The 26609-nt window shown below is 41.6% G+C and overlaps 1 protein-coding gene across 3 annotated transcripts in view; it reads left to right on the forward strand.

Moving 5' to 3' along the window:
• Window positions 1-4944, forward strand: part of VPS41 (VPS41 subunit of HOPS complex) — a 113126-nt gene extending 108182 nt beyond the window's left edge. For all 3 annotated transcript variants that reach the window (XM_068405220.1, XM_068405222.1, XM_068405221.1), the window contains 3 exons: window positions 306-350; window positions 1804-1883; window positions 3487-4944. In XM_068405220.1, the coding sequence (XP_068261321.1) occupies window positions 306-350; window positions 1804-1883; window positions 3487-3567 (206 nt within the window). In that variant the 3' untranslated portion in view covers window positions 3568-4944. The remainder of the gene's footprint in view (window positions 1-305; window positions 351-1803; window positions 1884-3486) is intronic.
• The last annotated feature ends 21665 nt before the right edge of the window (window positions 4945-26609 follow it).

Below are 26609 nucleotides of genomic sequence, written 5' to 3' on the forward strand. Positions count from 1 at the left end.
TATCCTATGCTCTTTTTTTTTCAGTTTGCCTTTTGCCTCTACAGCACTGATCCTAAACAGCCTCACTCCTGCAGCTTTGCCATCATCAGAATTGGAAGATCTAAACATTTCTCATGCTGTTAATAGAATGCTGCTTCAGTATTGCTCTTCAATTTTTAATGGACTCCGTTAGGCATCTTAAGTAAATACTTTAAGACCAAGCTCCATTTCTGTAATAGTGGTGTGTTCATGCCTGCTTTATAAAAAAGTAAACATGGAGTTTGTTAACAAAGCTGTTATAAGTTTGTTTTGTTTTGTTTTTCCAGAGGAGAATATCTGCGAATCATGCCTGTCTCCAATACTTCCTTCAGGTAGGATGCTTTTCTAGAAGAGAAGGAGGTTGTGAATTTTTTTTTGTTTGTTTTTTAGAGGAACTGCTTTTTGCTTTTATTGGTAGAAATGTGTAGTAGTCTCCCTTAGAAATCACTGTATAAATTTCAGTCTCCTGTGCAAAGCTTGCTTATGAATTCTGATGTGGGAGTGGAGTCTAATTAGAACTTTTTTTGTTGCAGTAAACCCAGATTTTCTTTCTTAATCATCTTTGACTTCCTTATTTTCTGTTTTGAAATGCATGGAATGCACGGCAACTTTTAATTCCATCAACATACATATTCTCAAAGATTATTAGAACCACAAAACTAAGCTGTTGCCACCAAATCTTGTCCTACTCTGGTGAAAGATTTAGACTGAACTTGTAGATTATAAAGTTTCATGGAATATACTTCTTGTCTGAATGGTGGAGAACTCTTGGCTTCAGTGACTGCTGTCATATTTGAAACAACTCATAACAGAATGTAGTTTTAAAACATCTTCTACAGTTAGTTTTGAAACTAGAAATTCATTATATTATTTTGAAGATGTACATTCTGCAAGGCAACTATAGTTCAGAAATATCAATATAGTTGTTGGGCGTCTTAAATAGTTTTACTAGGAGAACATCTATCATGGCATCTTTAAACAAGAATATGTAAGACAGTATACCTATGGACCTTTTTTTTTGTTTGCCGAGTATGTGTAGCCCAATAGAATCACTTACAGGTTTTTTTTAATCTGGTTTCTACCATTTTTCACTTAAATAAAAACAATATACTATGATCACATGCACCAGCGTACAGACAGCAGCAGTTGCATGGGGATAGAAAAATTGGCAGAGCTGAATGTGCTAGTGCCTTCAGGTATGTGTGTCGAGGGAGCGGGAGCCAAGGAATCTAATGCGGATGATGCTGATGAGTGAGATGGTTATTCTTTGGCTATGTGGATGTTGTATGTAGGCTTCTAATTGGGCTAAATATTCATGTGGGAATGGAAAGGCACATAGTGCACTTAGGCAGCTTCTTGCCAAATTTCAAGATCATGGTGTGCAGTGTAGGCGCTAGAGCTGCTTAATGTTCTGATTCTCCGTGCAGTGTAGGCAAGAATTTTTTTGCTAACTTTTCTTCAAAATGTCTGAATTATTTGGTGGTAGTTTACTCTTCTCCCTCCCCAAATTTAGCATATAGCACATGCTGACATGAAAAAATTCTGGTGAAAAGATATACAGCATTTAAGCCACAGGATGGAATTGTCTTGTAACTCCATCACTGGGACACATTACCTGAAACCATCACTCTCCATATGAATGAGCCAGAATAGTTTGGAAATTAATTTGGGAGGTGTTACTTGATGTTTCGACGTGTGTAATAGAATGCAGACATATACTGCTGTAGCCACTGAATCATTTGTTTCTTTGCCCTCTTGTAACGAATTTACTTTTCTTTTTCCCAGATGCATCCAAGTCCTTCAACGTGGTGGTGTTCCACTGCAGACACATGTTTCATAAAGAGTGCCTCCCGGTATCTAACACAGTAAGGAACTAGCTTAATCTCTCGACACCTTTGCTAAAGATAAAAGGACTAATTATTTCCTTTTGTCAACTGTGGAGAAGGGCATGGGTCTATCAGGAATTATAATATGATTACAGTAATTATTTGTGATGATACCCCATAGTAGTATGTGACTAAGGAAAGGGAGTTTAGGCCAATGCAACTAAAGTTCATCCAATCTAGAAAGAAATCGCTGCTGTTTGAGAAGTATTTTATCACTTTCTGCAATCTGAATATAGAATACAGCTTTGAGACATACAGGGAATACGACCTGTTTGATTTTTTTATTAATTCTTTTCCATTGCAGCTCTCACTTTAAGTATGTTTAATTAAAGACAATAATCAAGGTATTTTCTCAAGGGAACCCTATTAAGTGATTCTGACCTGGAAGAAAAAAAATCACTAATTTCAGAGTGAATATTTAAGTATCTTTGTAATCCTCTTGATGCTCAGAACATGTTTTTCGTCATCAGGGAAATGATTCCTTACCCCCCACACCTCCCCCTGCAGTAAAAACAAACCAAAAAAGTAACTTCTGGATGTAATCAATTTTGAATTTAGGAATGAAAGCATCAGAATGGTAACAAAATTGCAAAGAAAATGGAATTTAAGGTTTTCTGATTCTCTATCTGTCTCTGAAATTGAACATCTAGTGAAAAAATAACTTTGGTGAATCATTTAATCTGCAAGTAACCAAGCAAAGTACTTGTAGCCATATGGTACAGCATGTATACTTAAATATGTTATGAAAATCTTAATGAATTAGATCATTTGCACGAGAAAGCTCAACAACTAGTAAATATTTATCCAAACAATATTTACCACAGATTTTATTATTTGAGAAATAATCTAAAATTTATCTAGTGTTCTCAGTTTTCTGGGACAGGTAACTTGTCAGATGGGATTTTTAAATGTGACATGGATATTGCATTATATGTATTCTATAGTACGTATGAATACACAGGTACCTGCATATATCTGAGCCAAATTCTCCACTGCTATAGTATTTCTTGGCCTTAGGTAATCAGTTGTGTTACTGATATTTGGTTACTCGTGACATCTTGATAGGAATGTAATGCATGCATAAAGCTTCACACAGAGCTAAACACAGGAGTAACAATAAACATATATTTGATATCACATGGGCAGTATTCAGGCCATATTCTCAGCTGTTGGAAATCTGTGGAGCACTATCCAAAGACAGAGCTGTGACTAAGACATCCAGTGGTCAGTGGAGCCGACCAAGTGACTTACCCTCTTTATTTATGAAGATAATCAGTGATATTTTTGACTCTGTATTTTTCATTTTTGTTGTGGAAGAAATTTGCCCTTACTCTCCTGGAGGATGGTGGTAACATAGTTGGAGTGAGTGATGACATGTACTGCCCTCTGACTCCAGAACAGCCTGCTTTATTATGTTCTTCTATATTACCTTCCTACACCTATCCATTAATATGTTGATAGGGAACAGCCTGTCTGTGAACAGTAATGTTGAGAAAGGCATTAGCCCTTTTCATTCATCTTCCCAGATTCTAACGTGGCTACATTTCTTCTAAGAGAGTCTTGTTTTCTTTTTAATTTCTAGGTATCTCCTGTCCAGTTCTGCAACATATGCAGTGCCAAACACCGAGGACCAGGGAGTGCAATCCTGGAGATGAAGAAATAGCAGTCCCCTAGTTCTCCGTGCTAGTCTGTGACACCAACTCTGTTAGGACCATGCAGAGCCACTGTAGTTTCTGTTAGTCATCATTTCTGTTGATAATTCTAATTGTGATATAAAACTGCTTTCTGTAAGTTACCCAGCTTATTGAACGTTTTAGGGAAAGAGAAAATGTGAAAATCTTTCCCTGGTAAGTCTTTGTTACACAGTACGTATGTCACTGTTTCTTTGCTCAGCTCGTTACTTAACCCTGCAACAGAAAAGAGAAGTAAAATGGGAAGAAAAAAAAACAGTTTGGAGATTTGTGCTTGCTGTCAGTTAATGTGCTTTACAGTTTGGAGCCATATCAAGCTCCAAGAAGAAGAAAGATGAATTGCTGTGAATTCAACTCACCAAACTAGTTTAGTCCTGATTTAGTCTATTAGTGAACTGTTTAACTGATGACCCATAGGAGTCTGACTGCTTTCAGTGGAACTGCTTCAGGACTTGAAGCTGGCTGTGTGCTAACTCATACGTTAAATTAACGAATTCATTAACTGTTAATTCCACACATTGGCAATTTACCTTGGTTGTATGGTTACACATTCATGGTTTCTTATAAACTGGTTATTTTCTCAATTGATCTTCACAATGCAGTAGTTTAAGGTGGGCTTTTCTCATGTTAAACTCATCCAGAAGCTGTATTTGTAAATGTTAGCAGTAGGTCTTTACACCTATTTTGTAAGTGTTGTTGTAGTGTATGATTTCATTTAAGTACAGGGGAAAAAAAACCCGTCTCACCTTTCCAAGATCTCTAGCAGTTTCTTTTGGCCTTAGCAATTGAATAGCTAAGTTAAAGAAGTCTGTTTGGATGTTAACAAAAAACATACTAATTTTGAATTTCAACAGTGCTCGGTTTTGTTGATCCAAAGGAGGTGATCTTTCAGAATGTCTTCGTAGTAATATAATCTCCTTATAATGTTCCCTGATTAAATTAAATATAAGCATCTTTTCCCTGAGAAAAGTCATTTTTCAGAACTCCAGTATATTTTTCTTCTTTAATAACTGGAGTTTGAAAGTAAAAAAAATACATCAAATTGTGAGGTTTAAACAAGTACTTAACATCATAAGTTCTGAAACAACGGTACACTGGTACTGCAGTGTATCTGTAAAACTGGAAAATGTAACACCTCTAAGTTCTTCTGAACCTTACCGCCACGTAGGTACACCTTAAAATAATTTATACTGTAGAAATCTGGATTTCTAGTGTATGTAAATTAATTATACTCTTTTGATATCCTCCAGGCAGTTGGCTGAGCTGGTCTAGCAATCTGAAGGGTGATTTTTGTTGTCCACTGTGTAGATCTGTATAATACTGGAATAAAATTTTAAGTGTATTAGAAATCCAGGATTTGGTCTGCATGTTTACAGAGACAAAATTGTCATTAAAAGCGTAGATCTTTCAAAAACATAGCAATCCTATTCTATTGTGATAATACAGACAGACGAGGAAAAAATAAAAAATGGTGCAGATTGTTTATGGACATGCAGTAGATGAAATAATAGAAGGACAGGAGTTTTCTAGTGCAGAGCATAGTCCGCATACGTCAGGCTTCACCCATGAATTACTGCCTGGCTCTGTAGCAGTTCGTTTTCAGTGGCTAGTGCACATTCTCAGGTATATTGTTCATTTATCCATTCTTTACTACACTGATCAGGAAAGCTGCTTTGATTCCTAGTAAACGAAATGCTCCAGTGAGCTCAGGGGCTGTTTCACCATGATAGCTGAGCTATTGCATGCCTGTAGACAAGTTCAGAAACTTTTAAAAAAACCTCTTCCTCAGTAGCTCTAAGCAGCTTTTCTGTGTTATACCCTGGGAATGCACTGTGTGATGCCATAAGCTGTCAGCTTGCAGGAGGAAAAAGTCAAATTGCTCCTATACAGTTATGCCACAAAGTGTTCTGCAGCTCAGAGTTATATGATAATTTAAAGCAGGTATATTGTTTACTTCAGCTTGGCCTTAAATTCCCTGAAGCATTTGAGTGTTCAGTGACTCAGTTTGCTAGCCTGCCATCACTGGCAATTATATTGCATTATACCCTGGCATATTCTTTGCACTGTGCAAGTAATTTTAAATCACTGTATGAAAATCTAATCAAAATCTTCTCTAAAACCAAAGCTGCTTTCATCTGGGCTTCAGGGACTACCCTTTTCATGCTCCTGAATTCTAAGTTTGCTCATTAAGATTCAGCAAGAAATGTACAGTCCTGACTTTGATTCACTTTTCTTCCTAAGAAACCTTCAGATCATAGAAAATATCTGAGGTTAGAGTCTAAAATATTCAGCTACTCAAGAGCTTTTCATCTGGAGAACAGTTCTGCCTAAGAAGTAGCCTTAAAGTTGCATAACCCTTCAGAAAAGTACAGAATAGCACTTTACCCAGTTTCACCAGTGCTTATTTAAGATGTCGATCTATTTATCAAAGTGCTTGTGCTTCTAACTAAGGTAAACTTAAGGTAAGTTCAACAAGGGAAATACTATTTTTTCACTGATCCATCCAGTTCTGTGTGATAGCTTTGTTGGTCACTATTGAAAAACACTGAAAGCATATGTGATGGATCGAGTAAGAATGTATTGGTCTATCAAAGAGACAAAAGTATTTTGGTTATAATGAATCTTTGGATGATTTTTCTCATCTGTCTTTGTTTTATTATTTTGAGGCCCACGATGGTGTGTGATAGGCTTGGTGGCAACGTTGGGCTACACTGAAAATTTTGGTGGGCCCGAAAGAGTGAGGAGCTAGTGGTGCTTGGTGAGCATGAGGCTATTAACTCCTGCTGAGAGCTCAGTTAAAAGTGACAGCATCAGGATAAAGGTTGACTTCTGCAAAAGGAAGAGTTAATCTGCTCCTAGCAGACGTGTGGGGACTGGGAGGGACCTGCCAGGAGTAAAGCTCTAGCCAGTAATTTGTGGGGTGAGTAAGAGGTGCCTGTTGCTATCATAGTAAATTATTTATTGGGTGATCTTTTTATGGCTTATAGACAATGTCTGAAAGGGACTGGGACAGGCTCAGCAGATCTCATGGGTCTCCTTGAAGTTGAGAGGTGTGTGACTGGCTTTTGCCATCTCCTGCTACAGCCGAATCTCATGTGTTTACTGGCTTGTAGCTTGTAGCTTGTCTCAGTGGGCTTGAGGCAGCTCCTCTACCAGATCAGTGATGTATTGAGTCAGCTGTGTTTGGTGCTTGGGCAAGAGTCTGCTGCCCAGCATTACATGAATCAGTGGGTCAGTTAATACTTCAGGGAGTCATTCTATATACAAGGTATGTCCTCTTGCTGTAGCTGCATCTGACAGCTGCTCACCTGTGGGAAACTTCGAACGCGGGGGCTGTTGTGTATTGTAACAGGAGTAAGTTGTTTAGTGTCTGACACCAATCTTGTGTTACAGAGACAGAGCAAAGACAAAATGAGGAGTTTTCCCATTTTTAAGTCCACATCATATTCCTATTTGAAATAAGTGTTTTTCATGGACAGTTGCTGCCAAGGTCTTGCCTGCAGATTTGTCAAGGACTACTGCAAAGCAAAGGACAAGAAATATGCAGTTGTCTGCTATGTTTTGTAATGTATTTTTAGTAGGAGACTACGCTGCAACATCTTTTTCTAAATTTCGGCCGAGAGCTGGATAGAGACTGTCAGTATTCTGTATGGACTGCACAGGTTGGCTTATCAAGTTTTCATGTTAGGAAATGTAATCACTTTCTACCTTAGAGTTAATGGTTACAGTCTTTTAAGCAGGCACTATTTTACTCTGCTGTTGTGTACACTACCGCAGTGGGTTTCTGCTTGGTGAGTAGAGTTCCTAACTGCAATTCAAGGGAACTGGAATTGCAAATAACTTAAATTAAAACCTCACATTGCATTTCCCATTTCTGCAGTGTTGTGATTTAGCATTCAAGTATCGTATGTCTCAGTCACCTTGGAAAATACAGTGTCATCCCTGCAGGTTGGTTGGACAGGTCCCTGCCTGTGCCATTTGATAGCAGTTTGAAAAAATACTTGCAGGAAAATTCTTACCTAATGCTGAACAAGGACAATTATATGAATGAGGAAAATCTCTCTGAGAAGCCTGTTTTCCCTCTCTCCTGTTCTGTTGTACACTTCTGACTTCATATCCATGCAGCATAACTTTTACCCATGTTTACAAATGCTAGAGACAACATCAGGGGTCTCTTCTTCTCTAGAATAGCTTCCTCCTCCAGCAGATCTTTGCCAAATACTAGCTCTAGATCAATTGCTGTACTCTCAAAACAATTTAAACAAGACTTGTAAGAAGCGAAGTACCACATTTAGAGACTGACTCTTTGATTATATACTTTTGGGACTGTCTTCTTACTCCACTGTGCCATGAAAGATTACTTTTCTCTTGGCATTAGAGAAACCCCTAGATGGTGTTTTTTCTGTTCTTCAAGACAATGTGTGCTTTCTTTTACTATGATCAAATATTAAATTATGTGGAAAACAGGACATTTGTAGTGTCTGAGGCATCAAACGCACAAGAGAATAGGATGTGTGAGAAGTTCTGTGAGAAGTCAATGCGTCCTAGTGGGAACAACCTAAATTTAGTCTTAAAAGGCTTCAATAAATGGCGATCATAAGCTTTTGCAACAGAGCAGGTCTTAGAGGCTCTGATGCGTCGAGGCTGTGACATTCCCCCAGGAGCCTGCAATCTGAATGGACAAGGCTGCCAGTGGCTTCTGCTGCTGGGTTGTGCTTAGGACCAGTTGTGGTGCTGCAGCAGCAGGAGTTGGAAACCTGAGTGGAGGCTGGTACCCCTATGGCCTGGAGGAACTGCCAGAGGTTGAGGTGTAGTAGAGTAATTAAGGGATAGAAACTGGCAGGAGCTGCACAGGGCAGTTGAATTGTTGCCTGGGTATTTTTTCCCTTTGCTTTTAGTCTGATCCCAGTAGGATTTAAGTCCAATTAGGTTGACAAGGTAATGGTATCTTGGTGTATGATGGCTGTAAAACCGTATTTAGCAAGATGTCAGCTGGATGATGTGTTCCAAATAGCATTCACGTAGGATACAGATTTGTCTGGTGGCAGTGAGGGGTGAGAGCCATAATAAACAGTTGTGGATTTTTTTAACATCAGATTAAAGGAACTGTTTTTAAAAATGAGCAGTTGTGTCACATTATTATCATGTCTTGCACACAATACAGTAGTAGCACTGGAAAGTGCAGTGACAATAGTGTTTTTACTCTGTAGGATCCATTCAGTAGCAGCTATTTTTGCACATGCTGACACAAGAATCACTGAAGCACTTTTCAGGGTGTCTAACACCGGCTATTAAGAGCCTTCATCTGGAATTTCTGCAAAGTAATGAAGATCTTTTGTTAACCAAAGTTGGGAAGCATTTACTCCATGCAATCTGTAAAGCTGAGCCAAGAATATATTTCTGGCATAACTCAGTTCTATCCTATACAGATTTTCATTCTCTCTGCACTATCAAGAAACTTTCTGGTGATGCACTAAGGGGATTATGATCTGTTTACATTATCCCATATTCATACTCTCTCTGTCTCCTTCTCACCTCCTCCCCTCAACATCCCCCCGCCAAAGTATGTGCATCGGAGTGAGTGCCTTGTTTTGAATTGTGTAGTGATTTTCCAGTCAGAACCTGCAAACACAGACACTGTGCTGTGTATATGTTAAGGTGGGCGAGATCAAAAGTACGTGCTTTGTATGTCCTGTGGAAGGTAGCCAGATCTTTGTTCATTCTTAGTTCCTGGGGGAGTTCATTCCTCGGTGTCAAGCCAAGGAAAAGATTCTCCTTCAGAAGTGAACTTTCCAGAAAAACAGTAATTTTCAGTGGTGCCCAAAGAATCACTGAGGTAGGAAGGGACCTCTCAAGATCATCTAGTCCAGTCCCCCTGCTCCAGCATAGGTTGCTCCATCACCTTCCCAGGGATTGAGATGAGGCTGACAAGCCTGTGGTTCCCCAGATCCTACTTCTTGCCCTTCTTAAAGATGATGATATCCCAGAGGATCAGTTAAAATGAGGACTATGGCCTTGAAGAGTGATATTTGCTTTCTTCCAGTCTTCAGGAACCTCTTCGAATTGACATGGCCTTTTAAAGATAATCAAGAACTTTTTCTTCATGCTTAAGTCTTTGTGCATGAGTATTTTATAATGTTGCAGTCCAGTCCAGAGATGAAGGCAGTATAAACTACTGTGGGGTTAATCATGGTCCTCAACAAAAGGGCAGATGTTCCTAAGCGCCTGGTTTGGCAGAAGCATTACTCAGTCTTTACAACCATTATTCACAGAAACAGCACCGACTTCCTTAGCAGTGATAAAAATGCAGCTGCATTTGAGCACGTTTCTGGCACACAAATTTTCCTTTGCTGCCTCTTTCTTTCACAGGTAACTGCTCCTCTCTTGCTTACTGACATAACCAACACCTGCCCTTGCAGCTCTTGCTGCCTGGGAATTGCAGTGGAAATCCTCTGTTCCTCCATTGTCTGTACTAAGAGCTGTGTCCAGCTGCTTTGCAGCTGTTAATCTTGCATCAGCTCAACAAGCAGATGTAATACCTTTTCATTACTCATGAATGAAGGATGAAGCTGGACACTTAATTGTCTCTAAGTACCAAGGAGGAATGAATGAAAATACATTGCATGTGGTCGGAAGAGGAAAAAATGGTAGGCCCTTTTTTGGGGAAGTGTGGGAGAAATTTTATTTCTTGAGCAGAATCAGTGTAGAGGATTAGGTACTGATTTCATTTAAAAAAACAAAACGGATTTTTTTGTGAACTGTGCATAAAGCAAGCTGTAATGTCTATGCTAGATGGCAGAGATCAGAGGTGGTGAGCTCAAGTCAGGCATCAACATACACAAAATCCTCTGCAGCTATTCCAGAGCTTAATGAAAGTTCTGCTTTTATAGAGTGCATGGTATTCACTGCTGTTCCCTCTGGTTTACTTTTCGTGATAGGACTCGCTCACCTTTAACAGGCTGAAAAGCAGGTAGCCTGGATGTGCATCTCCTCCGTGCTCGACAGCCATGCTTCGTATCTGTAGATAGAGGCAGTTCAGCAGTCACAGGCTCCAAGGCTGCAAACTGATGTGCAGAGGACCTTTGATTGCTGAAGTGTGTGTTGGAGCTTTGGAAACATGAGACAGATTTTGTTCCTGCTGAAACTGATGGCAAAGTTACATTGACTTAAATGAGGACAGCATCTGACCCTCCTTAGATAGTAGTTTGCATTATGAATAAATACTATAAAATCAATTAGATCAGGAACTTTTCGTTCTGAGCTGGCTGTGATAGTCTGTAACTGCCTAGATGCGTGTAGTTCAAAATTACTTAAATAGTGGAGCTTGGCGGTCATCCACAGGATTCACCACCGAAGAGGTTTATGACTCTCATTTACCATTCCAGGAAACAGTGAAAACCATTTTAATTAATAATGTGTACTTCCAAAACTGCATTAAAACAAAATTACAAGGACGTTTAAAGAGATATAATACCTTGTGCTGCTCCTGTGAAATATGAGTGTGTTGATAGTTGTAGTTGTTTTTAAATGCTTCTTCCCATATGCTGCATTGCATGTATGACAGCATCCATGTTATACTGGAAAGGCTCACGCTGCTGGATCTGAAGAATGAAAATCCAGTGTTGCACAATGAGATTAGGTAAAGAAATCAAATTATCAGGATTTCTTAAGCAGAGTTTTCTAGATACTGAATCCTCCCTCTCTCTTGTTGTGTTTCAACCCAACCTGTCCTTTTGTGACCGCAGCCAGCCTTTACGCTGAATTGAATCAAACATGTTACTGAATTCATTTACTGTTTATTCAGTTATTATCTTAAAATTAATGCAGTGGCAGGTGACAAGATGATTTTGTATGTTTTGTTGGGGATGAATCCCAGCAATTGAAATCTAAAACTGGTTGCTGATATCTGGTGTGATGTCATGCTTATCATTTGATTCTGGTCTACTGCAAATGTCTGTATATCTTTTTTTGGGGGGAAAAAAACAAACAAAACCCCCCTTCCTATCTCCTTTTTTGTCCATTGTGATGGTGGCTGTATTGTCTCAAGAGTATTCATAGTAACTGTTGCCAACACATGATCATGTACGAGAAATAACCTAAAAGGTATGAGGAATATAAAGCACTTAGGTCTATTAAAATACTCATGGTACACTTCTGAAATATTCCCAGTAGCTGAAGCATGAAAAGCAGAAAGGCAAAATCCCAAAATATACTTGAGAAAATAGCATGGTAAAAAGGGATTTTAAGATTATACGGAAGTGAGTTTCACCTCAGCTGGTATGGAATTAAGTTTCTGGCACTGAAATAAGTTAGAGATGTTCTTAACCAAAGACTAACAAGGAATTTTGTTAGTCTTCACCCAGAATACTCCAAGGGTGAAGCTACAAAAACTCTGTAAAGCAAAATGACATATTTTAATATATTTTCAGTAAGGAACAGTAAAAAAAGAATCCTAGCAAAAGAAACCCTAAAACCTGTTATTGGGTAACATAAAATTTGGAGAAAGATGTAATGTATATCATAGAAGTGCTGTTTGAAGGGATTTCTGGAGGTCATCTAGTTCCAGGCTTGAGGTTTTGCTGAGAAGAAGGCATCACTTAGACACCATGATACCAACGTTCAAATTATGTAGAAGTATCAGAGAAAACCTTGTGAGCGAAAGGCAGGCACTGTACATTTAGGGAAAATTAGAATCAAAGGAGGTGAATAAATGAATACTATCAACAAGTAATAGAGAATCGGTAATGACCTGAAATATTATGCCTGCATATAAAGCATAATAATAGTAGGGATGTATCATCAGCCACATGACCAATATGGCAGCACAGAGTGCAAGGAGTTGAGGACAGAAAGAGCAGTAACACTGGCAGGCCTCAGCCATGCCTGTGTAAGTCATGATGAGGTTTCAGTGCTACGAAAGACTCGAAGCACCTCGTCAGAGAGCACAAAAAGAGGAGTCCTGGAGTTTTGCCCTGGGAACTGCACAGAACCTGAATGCTACAACTGAAAGGCGTTTAGTAAGAGACTCCTGTGATCAAATTCAATGTCCTTGTGAGATGTAGAAGCAAGAAAGTAATCTGTAACAGTAAAGATTAACTGTTCAAAAAAAACCCAAACAAACAAACAAAAACTATATAAAAATGAGGGAGCAAATCAAAAGCAATAGTTAAATGTTTACAAGCGGTATGAAAAATGCTAAATTCCTGATAGTGGACTTTTTTTTTTTAAAAGCATCTCCCCTTTCCAAAGTAAGCCTTGATAGACAGCAAAGTAAAGACAGTGCTTAGACATAAACAGATCTCCTTAAAAAAAATGCATGTTGTGTCTAGAGACAGAAAACAGAAAAGAACATTATGTTCAGGCAAGTTAATGTCAAGCCACAATAAAGCAGGCCAAGAGACTCAATGAGAAGCAATATGCTAAAACTGGCAAAGCTCGCAGTAAAAATGCCATCAGCGAGCTGTATATAAGGCCACCTGTAGAAAATGGAAGAAAAAGGGTTTCAATAAAGACACCCCAGCAGGAAAACCAGATTAGTTCTTTGAAGTAAGTATTTATTATGAAAGTGTTCAGGGAAGGCCTAGAGTGGAGCCTGTTTTAACATGGAAACTTCTGAAATTAAACTGTTTGTAGAAAACAATCAATAAATAGTATCAAACTGCATGCATCGGTAGGTGTTGTCCTAAAATTCTGGTGGATCTCAAGACAGGATATTGCTATATGATTAACTGTGATGTGTAAATTGTCTTTAAAGTAAAACCTAATACTAGAAGAACAGAAAGTAGTAAATATGACACTAATATTTTCTGAAAGGCTCCATGACAAATCCATAGAAATACAGACCAGTAATTCTCATGTCTTTACTGGGTAAATCAATAGAAGTGCTATTTAAAGAAGAGACACATGGATATGTCTATTTTATATCTTATATTGGGGAAAAGTGAACATGGATTATGGAGATGGAAGTTATGCCTCCCATTTATCTGAATTTCTAGAAGGACTTGATGAACCTGTCAATAACTAATTCAGATGGTATAGTGTTTTTACACTTGAAAAAACTCCAAAAGCTCATGTTAAAGTCCTTCAACAGGATTTTTAAAAAAGCGGCCTTGAAACAAGAACAGAAGGATTTCTAATAGATTTAAATCTGTTTAAAATGAGACTTGATGTATGATCAGCTTTCACAAGGAAAGAGTGATTGCCGGTAAAGCTCCACAGGGTTAAGTGCTGGGGCTCAGAGTATTCAGCATAATCGGTGATCATTTGGAAAAGGGCTGGATAACAAAAATATTTGCTAACAACATAAAAGTAGCCAGACTCAAAACTGAAAGCTCACTGAGAACATTTTTATATCAGGGAGACAGGAGTTGAATGCACGCTTAGTAAGTTTGCTGATGATACTAACTGGGAGGTGCTGTTGACTCTCTCGAGGGACAAGACGCTTTGCAGAGGGATGTGGATGGATTGGAGCATTGGGCAATCACCAGGGGCATGAAACTGAAGAAGACCAAATGCCGGATTCTGCATCTGGGACAGAGTAATGCTGGGCACAGCTCTAAATGGGGAGAGGAGTGGCTGGAGAGCAGCCCTGCAGAAAGGGGTGTGGGGGTGCTGGTTGACAGGAGGCTCAAGAGGAGTCAGCAGCGTGCCCTGGCAGCGAAGGGGGCAAACCGCATCCTGGGGTGCATCAAACACAGCATGACCAGGTGGTCAGAAGAGGTGATTATCCCAGTGTATTTAGCATCTTGAGTATTGTGTGCAGTTCTGGGCCCCACCATTTAAAAAGGATGTGAAGGTCCTTGAATGTGTCTGGAGGAAGGCACCAAAGCTGGTGAAGGGGCTGGCAGGCATGTCCTCTGAGGAGTGGCTGAGGACTCTGTGTTTGTCTAGTTTAGAGGGAAGGAGGCTGAGGGGCGACCTCAGTGCTCTCTGCAGCTTCGTGAGGAGGGGAAGTGGAGAGGGAGGTGCTGATCTCTTCTCCCTGGTACCCAGCACCAGGACACGTGGGAATGGCTCAAAGCTGGCTGCGTCCCTCAGGGGAGGTTTTTACTTGCCATGAGGAACCATTTCTTTACCAAGAAGGTGGTCAAACCCTGGAACAGGCTTCCTGGAGAGGTGCTCGATGCCCCATGCCTGTCAGCATTTAAGAGGCACTTGGACAATGCCCTTAATAACATGCTTGAACTTTTGGTCAGCCCTGAAGTGGTCAGGCAGTTGGACTAAGTGATTGTTGTAGGTCCCTTCCAGCTGAACTATTCTATTCTATTCTATTCTATTCTATTCTATTCTATTCTATTCTATTCTATTCTATTCTATTCTATTCTATTCTCCTCTTCTTCCTACCTCCTCCTTTCCCTACCAGTACGTGCTGAGGAAATCTCTGATGACATTCTTCCCAGCCCTGCACCAGCAGAAGGCATTGAATGGAAAATCATGTCCCAGCCTAGGCATTGGCTCTGTCATGTTGTGGGAAGGAGGCATGTACCTACTGATGGGGGTGAGAGCTCTGGATCGTCTTGACACAATTGGACCATCTGCACAAATTTGCAAAAAGCAAGCGTGAAGTGCAGCTTTTTAAAGTCTTCTGTTCATCCAGTTGAGCGGGGTTTCCACAGGATGGCAACACCCCACATCTCTGACACTAGTGGGGTTCAAAGATCAAGCCCTCAGTCTGAAGCAGAACGTGCTCCTTAAGCAAACGGTTACAAATCTTTTGGAGGTCAGCAATACTTGTTCATTTCCTGTGGATTTTTTTTTCTCCTTGTACACAGTTTCAGAAATGCCGGAGCTGCTTCCCATGGGAAAAAATGCTAAAACACAGGAGCCTGAGCACAACAGCACTCCCTCAGAGAGAAGGTCCATCTGGCCCAATACTCTGTCTCCAAAGAGGCCAACCATCAATGTCTAAAGGAGAGCATATGAGCAGCGCAGGTCTGCGTCTGTGAGCGTCCTGGGGGTGCTCATAGGCCTCAATGGCTGGGAGCAGCCTCCCCTGGGACCCCCACCCCCACCATCTCCTGCCAAGGGCCCAGGGGATGTGTCTCAGCTCAACCTGGGGCCTTCAGTCCCTGCCTGAGCCATGTTGTAGGTGTGCCCATCTCTGCCCCTGTCTCCTGGGTGGGCTTGGGACCTTCACTGCAGAGAGCTGCTCTCCTGGACGGACCCCTCAGGCCCAGGTCATGGCTTGTCAGGCAAAACTCCAGGCGTAACACAGCAGAACTCTTCTGTTCTGTTCCCTGCGCTCACCACGAGTCGACTAACGATGAGACTGTTATTTGCCTGAAATGCCAGGGGTTTTTCAGCTCCAAAAACACTTTCAAGGACACATGACACAAAGGTTACAAGTGGAAACAGGATTTTATTTTTCTTTTTCTGAATCTGTTTCAGACCCGATGCTCACAAGCATTAACACAATGTGCGTGTGTAGCCAGGAGCAGGCTGATGCGTTCTTCAGTTTAGAGAAAACATCCCTTGCTGTCTGGCAAAGGCAGGTCACAGCTACAGAAAGTAGCAGCAGGAATAGAGGCCAAGCAGTCCCTGCTTCCTGAAGGGTGAGAACATGAAAAATGAGGTTCGGTACTAACCACCCACAAAAGAAGAAGAAGAGGGGTGTGGTACTGTGGGCTATTTTCCAAAGCAGGACATGTAGCGATGACCATCACACTTTTTGCCTTCCAAGACTTGCTCCATCGCTGTGCTTCTTGGGCAGCGATGCATGAAAAGTGCTCTCGTGCCTGCCCAGCGCTTGTATTGCACGTGGGGAGAGCTGCAAAGGGGCAGCTTGGGATGGTGCAGCGAGCCTGGAGCCCTTCTGAGCACGGGCTGTTTTGCACAAGCAAGAACCCCTGGGGCGATGGAGCCAAGGGAAGAGCAGAGCTCACTTGTGCTGGAAACCTGCCCTGAGCAAGAGAGCCCGAGAGAGCCAGGGCACGAGTGGGGCCTTGGAGGGCCAAGAGCAGCAGGCAAAAACCTGGCCAAAAGGGCCCAGAGGAGCCCTGACAAGGGGCTGTGCTCAGTGCTACAGAGGACAAGAAGCAACCCCCGGGGGCCACCCTGGGAGTCTAGAGAGCTTCCTCACCCCGGATGCCGGGCATGAGAGCCACCTGTATGGAGCATGAGCAGCAGGCACCTAGCCAAAAGGGCCCAAAGGAGCCCTGGCAAGGGGCCATGCTCAGTGCTGCAGAGGGAGGCAAAAAAACCCCAGGGCTACTTGGCTAGGCCATCGTGGGGGGAAAAAAGCCTTCCTCCCCCAGCTGCAGGACACGAGAGGCCATCTTTGTGGTGCACGAGCAGCAGGCACTAACCCAGGCAAAAGGGAGCAGAGGAGCCCTGACACTGAAGTGGTCGTGCTCAATGCTGCAGAGGAAGGCAAAAAAACCCTGGGGACCAGTGCCAATGTGCCCCGGGGGAAAATTCCTTCCTGACCCCAGTGCTGGCGATCGGCTACTCCCTGAGCATGTGAGCGAGACCTGCCTCCTCGTCCCACAGCCTGGTCACGCCTCCCAGGGGATGCCCAAGCCCTATTCTCCCTCAACCTGCAGCCATCTCAGGGCCTTCCCACTGCAGCTCTGCCCACCGCCCCTCTGCCCAGCATCCTTCGGAGGAAGCCTTTGGGGTGCTGTCCCCGAGGCAGTCCCTGTGCCCAGGGGGACCTAGGGCTGTTCCTGCCCTTGGTGGCCATGGCAGAATTTGGACAATGCCCTTGATTCCGTGCTTTAACTTTTGGTCAGCCCTGAAGTGGTCAAGCAGGTGGACTAGATGATTGCTGTAGGTCCCTTCCAGCTGAACTATTCTATTCTGTTGTGTTTCTATTCTTTTCTTTTCTATTCTAACATATCCTAAAGGATCTTGTCCTGTGTCTGGGAAATCTTTTATTCAATTTTCACCTAATTTCATTAATAAGAGAGGAAAAAAATAAAAACCAAAACAGCAATGCAAAGACAATGATGGATTTTAAATTAGGTCTTTGAGAATGGAGACCTGGGAGTCACTATATGCAGTTCAAAAATAATCATAGAATCAGAATGGTTTGGGTTGGAAGGGACCTTAAAGATCATCTAGTTCCAACCCCTCTGCCAACAGGCCGGGACACCTTTCCACTAGACCAGGTTGCTGAAGGCCCCATCCAACCTGGTATCCTGATTCCCAACTCCTCCATCTCAAAAGGCCATAGTAAATTCTAACAAGGCTTCATGGGCCTGATCTGGTGTGGTAAGTCTTGGTTTCTTATATTAAAGCCTGCTTTAGGAAGGAAAGGGAAACAAAAGAGGATTTTGGGCAAATACAAACAAGTGATTGAAGGGTAAATTGTAATACAGACAATACTTTTGGGAAAGTAGATGATAATGTCCAAACTCTAGGGAAAGTCATCATTATTTTTAATATCATTTTGTCAGATGTGAGAAGCATCTTTCCAAAACTACTTTGTGGCCAAAAATGTTTCCTTACCCAAACTTACTGTAATTTATATATGAAGAAACATTAAGTCTCTTAATTCTCCCTCCTGTCACTGAAGAGTTGCTCCCTACAGGACTAGCATGTTGTCTAGAGGTCTAGAATCTGCCTTTTGGTATTTCCAAGCAATATTATATCCTACGGGTCCCTCGAAGGTCTACATGTAAGGTCTAATAGATCATACCATTAAAAACTTATACTGAGCATGTGAATTTCTTTTATCTTCTTTTGCCTCTCGCCTGATACAAAGACAGTTGTTCCAGAAAGGGTTGAGCTGTGCAGCTGAAATTGCTGTGGACACAAGATAGCTACAGCATTTACTTCCTCTAACTGTAGCCTCTTTTTTTGTGCTAGTGCTCCTCTCCACTGCTTCTTCACACAAAAAAATCTTCAGCTACCTTGAAGACAAGCTTCACAAACGATAGATAAATGATGCTGGGATTATAACGGCTCCATGCAAAGGTTCATTCAGTCCTCGATGAATCTCCTCTTCTGATGTGTGTTCATCAGGTACACAGTCAGTTTTCCCAGGATCCCTGCAATGAAAGAGGTTTCCAGCTTAATGAACCAGAGTAAACATTTTTCCATTCAAATCTGTTCTAAGGCAGCAAATCTATTTTGAAGCCAATTTAAAGTCAGTTAAAATGTTTTGAAGAAGCAGGAAGGAGCTTTGAAAAAACACTTCTGTGGAACCTCAGTGATTTCTGGCACGGGGCTGAGTGTCCTGTGTCTGGGCATGGAGCTCTGTGGCAGTGTCTGGTGGCAGGTTAGTGTGTCAGCAGAAAACCTGTGTTTGTGCGTGTCTCTGGCAGGTTCTGCATGAGCACACCGTAACAGGCTTCCCTTCCCTGCTCCCGATGTCAGGTGCCTCCCCATCTACCACGGTGGCAGCTCACTTTAAGGTAGATGTACCACCCTTCACTGTGCACGAAGTCCCCTACCCTAGGCCATTTGATCTACTTCATTTGGCACAAGCTGCGCCAGGATGCTAAACTCTCCCTGGTGAAGGAGCCAGTAAAAGCAATTTAGCGTTCCTACTCTAAGCATGAAGGAGAAGTGAAACAGGATCCCTCATTTCATTTGCTCAATGCAGAAAATCTGGATCCTTCTTTCTCTCAAGACAGGACTTGTCCCAGGGTTTGTCTTTTTTCTACCCTTCCATTGCATCTCTCCATAGCAGGCTTATGACTGGCTGCTGGTTGGGTTTTGGCGTGGGGGGTGGAGGGAGAACTGTACATCTGAGGTGGCTATCATTGCTCTGCTGTTATTAATTTCTCTTAAAAGGGTCACTGGCATGAAAGCAAATAGAATCAATGATTTCACTCAGCCAAAATTTGTCATTGCAAATGTCACAGTGCAACACTTTCAGCTCCTCAGGCTACTGGGTGGTACAACAGAAGCCCGTACCCAAGGTTGTGGCGATCCTGAGAAGGCAACAGTTCAATTCCTGCTTCCTTTCAAATAGCCAATAAATCTCACTGAATGACAGATGGTTACGTTTCAGAAGGACGATGAAGGAAAAAATTCATAGCTGGTGCTATTCTGAGAACCCTGGGCACCACAATGACTTGGTACGTGCGTAAAGATCAAGATGACCTTGTAAATGAGAATGACATGGCTTGGTGTTTGGGTTAAAATAAACAAAGACATGAAAAGGTGCACAGGGTCCAGCCAGTGCCTAGGCTTCCTTTATGTCCTCTTCATGTAGTTTTTGCAAAGAAATGAATATAAATCTTTGCAGCTTTTTTTTATTTGTGTTGTGAATCTTTCCATTGTGTAAAAATAAAAACAGAAAAAAACCTCAAAAAAATATAAAATCAAGGGGGAAAAAAAAAGAGAGGCAAAAATACCCAACACAAAACCTTCCTATGATGAAAACAAAATGTCTGTCTCATGCTCTGACCTTGGTGCAACCATACCAGTGAGGTGGCACAAATCCATATTCCAGAGTGATTTCTTGGTACTGAAAAACAGAGAAAAGTGATCCCCAGCTATCCCGGCATCAATGAGCAGCATGGTGCGAGTGGAGCAAAGCAACTGGTGTTGAGGATTCAGTGTCTGCATTACAGACACTTTACCTGCCTTGCTTCAGAATCAGGCTAGTTTGGTCCTGTGGGCTGTGTGCCCACAAGCAACAGGAGCAAAAAAGATCAACTCTGGGAGCACGTTTTCTGATTTAGTTACATCCAAAAGGAATCCGGTTTGCACGTTGTGACAGGTCTGGGGTGTGAACTGAAGCACAGAGAGTGGGGACAGTTCAAGGATGGCCTGACCCACAAGGCCAGCACAGATGAGTGACAGTCTGTGGTTGTGATCTCCACCTATGAGAACAGGATAACAAAACTCAGCCAGAATTGCACGGAAACTTGGTTTGGTAGATTTTTAATGGTTTTTATGAACAAAAAGGTAAGGGTAGATTTGTACTATAAGTGCTAATATAGTTACTTTTGTTTTTATAGATGCTATCCCTCAGATGTATTCAGTTTTATGTCCACATTTTTTTTGTTATTCTGGACTCCATTTGGATCAACTGTGTAAAGCAAGAGTTAGGAAAGCAGAACCTCAGTGCAGTGATAGTTAAAATCACTGCATTAATTTTAAATATACTCAAGCATTCATCCTTCTCTTCAATACAACATTTAAACCTAATTTAACTATGAAAAGCAACAGAAAAAATGGTGCTATCTTATTCAACATATATTCTGGTTGGTAGTTCTCGATTGTGTATTTTAAGAAGCAAGAGGGTGGTGTGTAACCAGCTATAGAACCTCCTCTTAATGTTGCGTTAATCTGTTTATAGGCTTGCTTCTTTGTGTCTGCAATAGACTTACGCCTCAAGCTGCTGGTAAGTATTCTGCCAGAGTGCAGAAATAGCCCTGCTTTGCAAACTAAATCAGGTGCACTTGAATATTTTAGAGAGCACCTTGAAGAAAAAAAAAAAAAGAGTAAAAGTGTTCTGGTTAGACATCTTTCATATGATATGTTTTTATTTGTAGATAAATCCATTTTTCATTTAGTCACTTTTTAACTTCATAAATAAAGCAGAAATGGGTGAGAAAAATTTCATAGTACAGGCATGACCTTTTTTTCCAGAGTTTTAATTTTATTTTATATCTCTCAATGTTCAGTAAAACTCAGGATGAAACCAAATGTCCAAACCTGGAGATCCTCCCTGAAATGATGCTTCCAACTTCTGCAGTTTTAGCTGCTAGCACTGATGAATATATAACGTGCTGTTTTTAGAGCAAACGGTTTGTTCCAAAGTGGGCTTGTTTTCTCTGGCTTCTCCTGTCATTAGCAATCCCTCCTCTGTTACCTGCTGAGGAAATATTGATATTTATATCAAAAAATATATTCCCATCACTAGCACGTGCCCTGTCTCCTCGTCTGCAAATTACTCGAAAACCTCACTGGATTATTGACTTTGACTCAAAAAAACCCTGTCTTGGTCAAACAAGATAGTTGAAAGAGTTACATTGGCCTCAACAAACCTCAGACCACATTCACACAATTCTGGCTTGCTAATATAATCTCTCTGATCATTCAACTTTTCAATTTCTCCATAGGCAGAACAATTAGCAAAGACTGGTACGAAGATTTTCCTAATTAAGTTAATTATGCACTTTAGAAGGATCTCCGTAGGTGTAAGAAAAAAACCCAGTGGTGTTCTGCTTGCTGCCTTTTGTTGTCTTGTCTATTTTGAAATTATGTCAGCTCTCAGGCAGCTGCTTTTCCATGCTCTGTGGTGAGTTATGCACAGCGTCTCTTAGGATTAATAAATGGCTGTTCCTAATATGTTCCTCTCATGACAGACATTCCAGTACAGTCATAAAGTGCATGACCTGATTTATTAAGATATTACAGTAAAATATTGGGACTGCTTCTATGAGTACCTCACAAGGGATATACATCTGGAATTTATAAATGCAATAGTGTAGCTGTCATAAATACAATGGATCACCAATGTAAAAATTATGGCATCAAAATGTGTTGTGATCCTATGGTGGGACAGTGAAAAATATTTTTAAAGTTTAAAACTTCTGAACTGCTGATCTTGACCAATATTTGTATGGTTTCATGTTGACACCGGCATTACTTCTGTTTCCATTGCAATTCACCTGCCGCATCTTGTTAACTATTCATCACAGCCACCTGCCTGAACCACGCTGGCTGAACTAGACAGCACAGCATCATTTGATACACATCCCAACCTCTTCTCCTTCTCCCCTTTCCAGCCTCTGGCCTTTCAGGCACTAAGCAGCATCTACCTGGCTAAATGTTTACTTTCATCTTCGTGGTGGCTTTTCTTCTTGGTGACTTTGATTCATCAGTCCAAATTTTATCCATTTAAAAATGTTAGCTTTAAAGTTCATAGTATGTGGGCCATGGGCAATTGCTGTCATTTGCCTTAGGAGGAGAGTGCTTCCATCCATCTATCTAAACAGAGCCTAATTTCTGTTCAGAGGTCTAACTTGTAAGAGGGCTGCAGGGAGAGGAGATGAAACCCACCCTGAACAATTACTGTAAAGGCTTACAAAGGAATTTGATTTCCTCAACAATCTTGAACACTGGCCTCATGCTTTAATTTTGTTCCCTCTAGGATGTGATACAATTAGAGGGATCAGGCTTGGAGTTTTTCCATCTCAAAATGAGTATGTTTTCACTTTCACCTAGGGACACTGGCTCACTAAGAAAAATGTGTGCCTTGAAACTCACATTAAAAACTAAAAGTAACAGCTGCAGTGAAATTTCAGAGCAAAACTGTTCATTGTCTTTGCATAGGCAACTGCTCATTAAGGTTGGGTAGTACCAAAGCCTACATTACAATTAAAGTTGGTTTGTGTTGCACGCCAAAACACATGGATAGATGCATCCCCTGCCTCAGAGTACGAATTCCTAAGCCAAAGCTTATTCAAGTCAAACAGAAGTTTTTATTGACTTTGATAGTAGCTGGGACAGGCCTTGAAGCCCCAGAACTTCAAAGGAGCTTTGTAGTTTTCTATGACTGTAATGAAAAATCCATGAAAAATGGAAGCAATTCCACCTGGTCCTCTACCAAAGGCTGTTTCTTGATCACATCAGATTACAAAGAGACCAACATTACTTGGGCATTGATCTGTTTGTGGGAACCAAGCAATAGGTTTGATACTGTTATACTCATTCATGTGGTCCTTTAGTTCTCATTCCCCATAAAAGACTGAAAGCTTTTGTGCAAGGTATTTTCCTCTCCTTTTGCTTTCTTCTAAAACCATTTTCATAGTGTACCTAAGTTAAATGTGTTCTATCTTAGTTATAAAGATGATAATCAATATGGAAAGCAGATTCTGTTCATTTGCATGGTGATATGCTTCAATATGAGCATAGACAGCTTCTCCCTCTCTCTTGCTGAGTGCTGTTTACCTTTTTCAAATTCTTTATATAGGGGAGTTTTTCAAAGTAATGAATGTTGCAAAAGATGATGTCAGCAGAAGGGTCTTGTTGGTTCCTGCTGTCGAATGATCCCATCTTACTGCCCTTCTGACATCTGCAGGCTAATTTTTGAGCCCAGGAATTGGCAGCACTGCTCTTTTGGATCAAGGTTTTGAGTTATATCTCAAAGCATGTGGAAATGTGTCATGTAAACTCTACAATGTAGTTAAGCAATGTTTTGATGAGTCATGTAATATAAAGCATGACTTAAAATATCTTTTCACATCTACACTACACCAGGCTGGTTCAGTCTGCTTCTGCTCATCTTTATCACGTCCCATTGCTCCGTGCTCACCCCTGTATCTCCATATGTCACCACCACCTTTCGTCTCCTACGTAGGTCATTAGGCCCAGATGCAAATAAAAAGCTCAGTAGCTCAGTCCTGCAAAGCCTACACTGCATTGCAAAGTTGTGTCTAGAGGGGCTGAGACAGTTTCCAAAGTTTCCTGAGCTCTGAGGAGTGGGAGAGGGAGAAAAGACTCATTAACTGTGCAACCCAGACTCCCTCCATCACTTTTTTCAGGCAACTTTTACCATGAGCAGATAGAAACTAATAGCAGTGTTTACACAGTATATCACACATACAATTGCAAAGCAGTTCACTATTGTCTAATAGCTAAGACTGGTGAGTTGCTGAGCTGATACGCCACCACCCCAGCAAGGCACTGGATGAGTCTTGGCAGTCCAAGGGCTGGCCTCCATCCCTCCTTGCAACAGGGCTGAACCTTCACATTGCTCTTCCAAGTCCTTGCTTTTCCCTTATATTTTAATACCTCTTCAGGTCACAGTTTTTCCTGTGAAATTTCCTCAATTTGCTCTCTGTCCCAGTCTCAACAAATTGTCTCCACCTGCTGCTTTGTTTTCCACGCTTTGCACATATCTAGCCAGCATGCTTTCTCACAGCGTCTCCTCACATCTCAGTTGTTATCTCAGGATCCTGAGCCCGAGTTGTGCAGCTGGGCTGTATCAAAACCATCCCTTAGCTCACACACGGCCGCAATCCAGGGAGGAGGATTGCAAACAGGCTCCTCGGAGTGACTCCAACTGCGGGCACACCTCTGCCAGTCGCTATGAAATGCTGAAGACAGGGATGTTTTTCTCACATGAACGTAGGTGTAGCTAGGTGTCTTTGTGAAACCAAGACTCAGCGCCTGATGCCTTAAATAATTATTTTTCTTCTCTGGGTGGGAAGGGTAGGATGTGAGATTGTTACCACCCACTTGTCTAGTAATAGTCTGGCATTTGAAGCACCTGCTCTGCAAAGGGAGACATGGGTTTTGGGCCTCGCTTAAAGCCTCATCTCTCGAATCCCATGTGAGCACTGTGACCACTGGGCTAGAGGGCAGTTAGTCTGCGGTCAGTGGCAGCAGCCATTCCTGGCTTTGCAGCGGACGCTTGCCCACACAGGGCTGTCCCAGCAGAGCTTGGGAACAGCTTTGCAGCAGCCCGCACCCCAGCACAGCTCTCTACAAGGCTACCAAGGAGGCTACGAGGGAGTCTCTTGATGTTAGGTGGACCTTAATTCTCCACAGTTCCAGTGAAATCCTGCAAATAGACCAAAAATGTGCAGTTAGTCTGGAATCTCTCGAGTTTTACAGTTTGCCTCAGAAGTCTGAGTCTGCTGGCACTCAAGTCTTTTTGGCGAGGGATGGAGGGATCATTTGGGGGAAACTCGGTATGAATGGTTAATAGGTCTTGTCCTCATAAAGCAAACTAATATCCCTAACCTCGCCATGAACTCTTGAAACATCATCTCATCTCCTCTGGGTTTTTCATCCTGTTCCTCCCCCAGAGGTTAAACTGAAGGAGCAGAAGCTGTGTGCCTTCCCATGCTGTGGGTCTGCTCCCAAGAGCACCTCCACCATAGGGGTCATGGCAGATACAGGCACAGAGCTGGACTTCCACCTGTGAGGTAGAGCCCCAGACATCTCACCTGAGCTCTCCCTGCTGCCAGCAAGGTGGAGTGAGATGAAGTCAACCTCAATCCAAGTCTGAGGTGTTGTAATGAGAAAAAAACTTTCAAAGAAGACTCCTTTCCTTCCTTCCCAAAAATGCCTATATCTTTTAATCTTGTTTTTGGATTTTAGAAGTGTTTTAGCAGGCTAACAGGAAAAAGGGTTTTTTGGCAGACATGAAGAGAAGGATCAAAAGAAAATTGTTTCACACTTGACATACAGAAGCTGTGGAGGCTTCAAAGATTTGTTCACAGGTAGATAGCAACCATACTGAAATAATTAGTTTTGTGTGTATCACTGTTCTGACCTGTGCCTCTGCATCGTTTCTCAGCAGCCCCCTTGAACTCCTTGTTCAGATGGACGTCAGCTCTGGCGTAGTGAAACTATTGACACCTGCACTCACGCTACTAACACTCTTAAATTTATTTAATGCTCATTTACTATTCCATTAACCTTGATCAGAAATTCTTCCCTTGACGATAAAGGGGACAGGTACCTGAAAATACTGGTTTGAACAACGCTATACTGAGGTGAAGAGAAATCAGTGCACAGTGAAAATATTCACCACGTACAGTTAGAAGACATCACTACTGTGTAGCGAGCTCTCATCTTGCTGCATGCTGTTCCTGAGATGCAACAGGGAGAAGAGTAGCAATGTGTGAACATTTCTCAATACCGTTTTGAGGAGGGGAAAGGGAAGGGAGAAGGTGTTAAAATTTAATTTGGATGATGTATAACACTAACTTTTACCAAGGCTGCCTCTGATAAAAGATACAAAAAGCTGCAAAAAGATACTTCTAAAATAAGACTAGCATAACATTATTAGCTAGAGACTTTTTTTCCCCCCACAGTGTGAGAAAAATCACTGTCTCACATGCCAAGGACTAGGAAGCCTGCAGCAGTTACAGAGTTTGGTTCCTATAGTGACTGTTGTAGCAACTGTTAGCATCCAAATTGCCTTTTCAGTGCAGAAAAAGCTCCTTCCAGAGACAGTTACTTTATTATCATGCATACATCTATAATAAGGTGATACAGATCAGAAATGGAGTCTGGGGAAAGGCCAAAGAAAGTTTTGCTGCGATCTGGATGCTCAGGCTAACTTGTGTCCAATCCCTGCTGTCTGCTTAGAGCTCTT

This window comes from Nyctibius grandis, chromosome 7 (genome assembly GCF_013368605.1).
Source record: "Nyctibius grandis isolate bNycGra1 chromosome 7, bNycGra1.pri, whole genome shotgun sequence".
Lineage (NCBI taxonomy): Eukaryota > Metazoa > Chordata > Aves > Nyctibiiformes > Nyctibiidae > Nyctibius > Nyctibius grandis.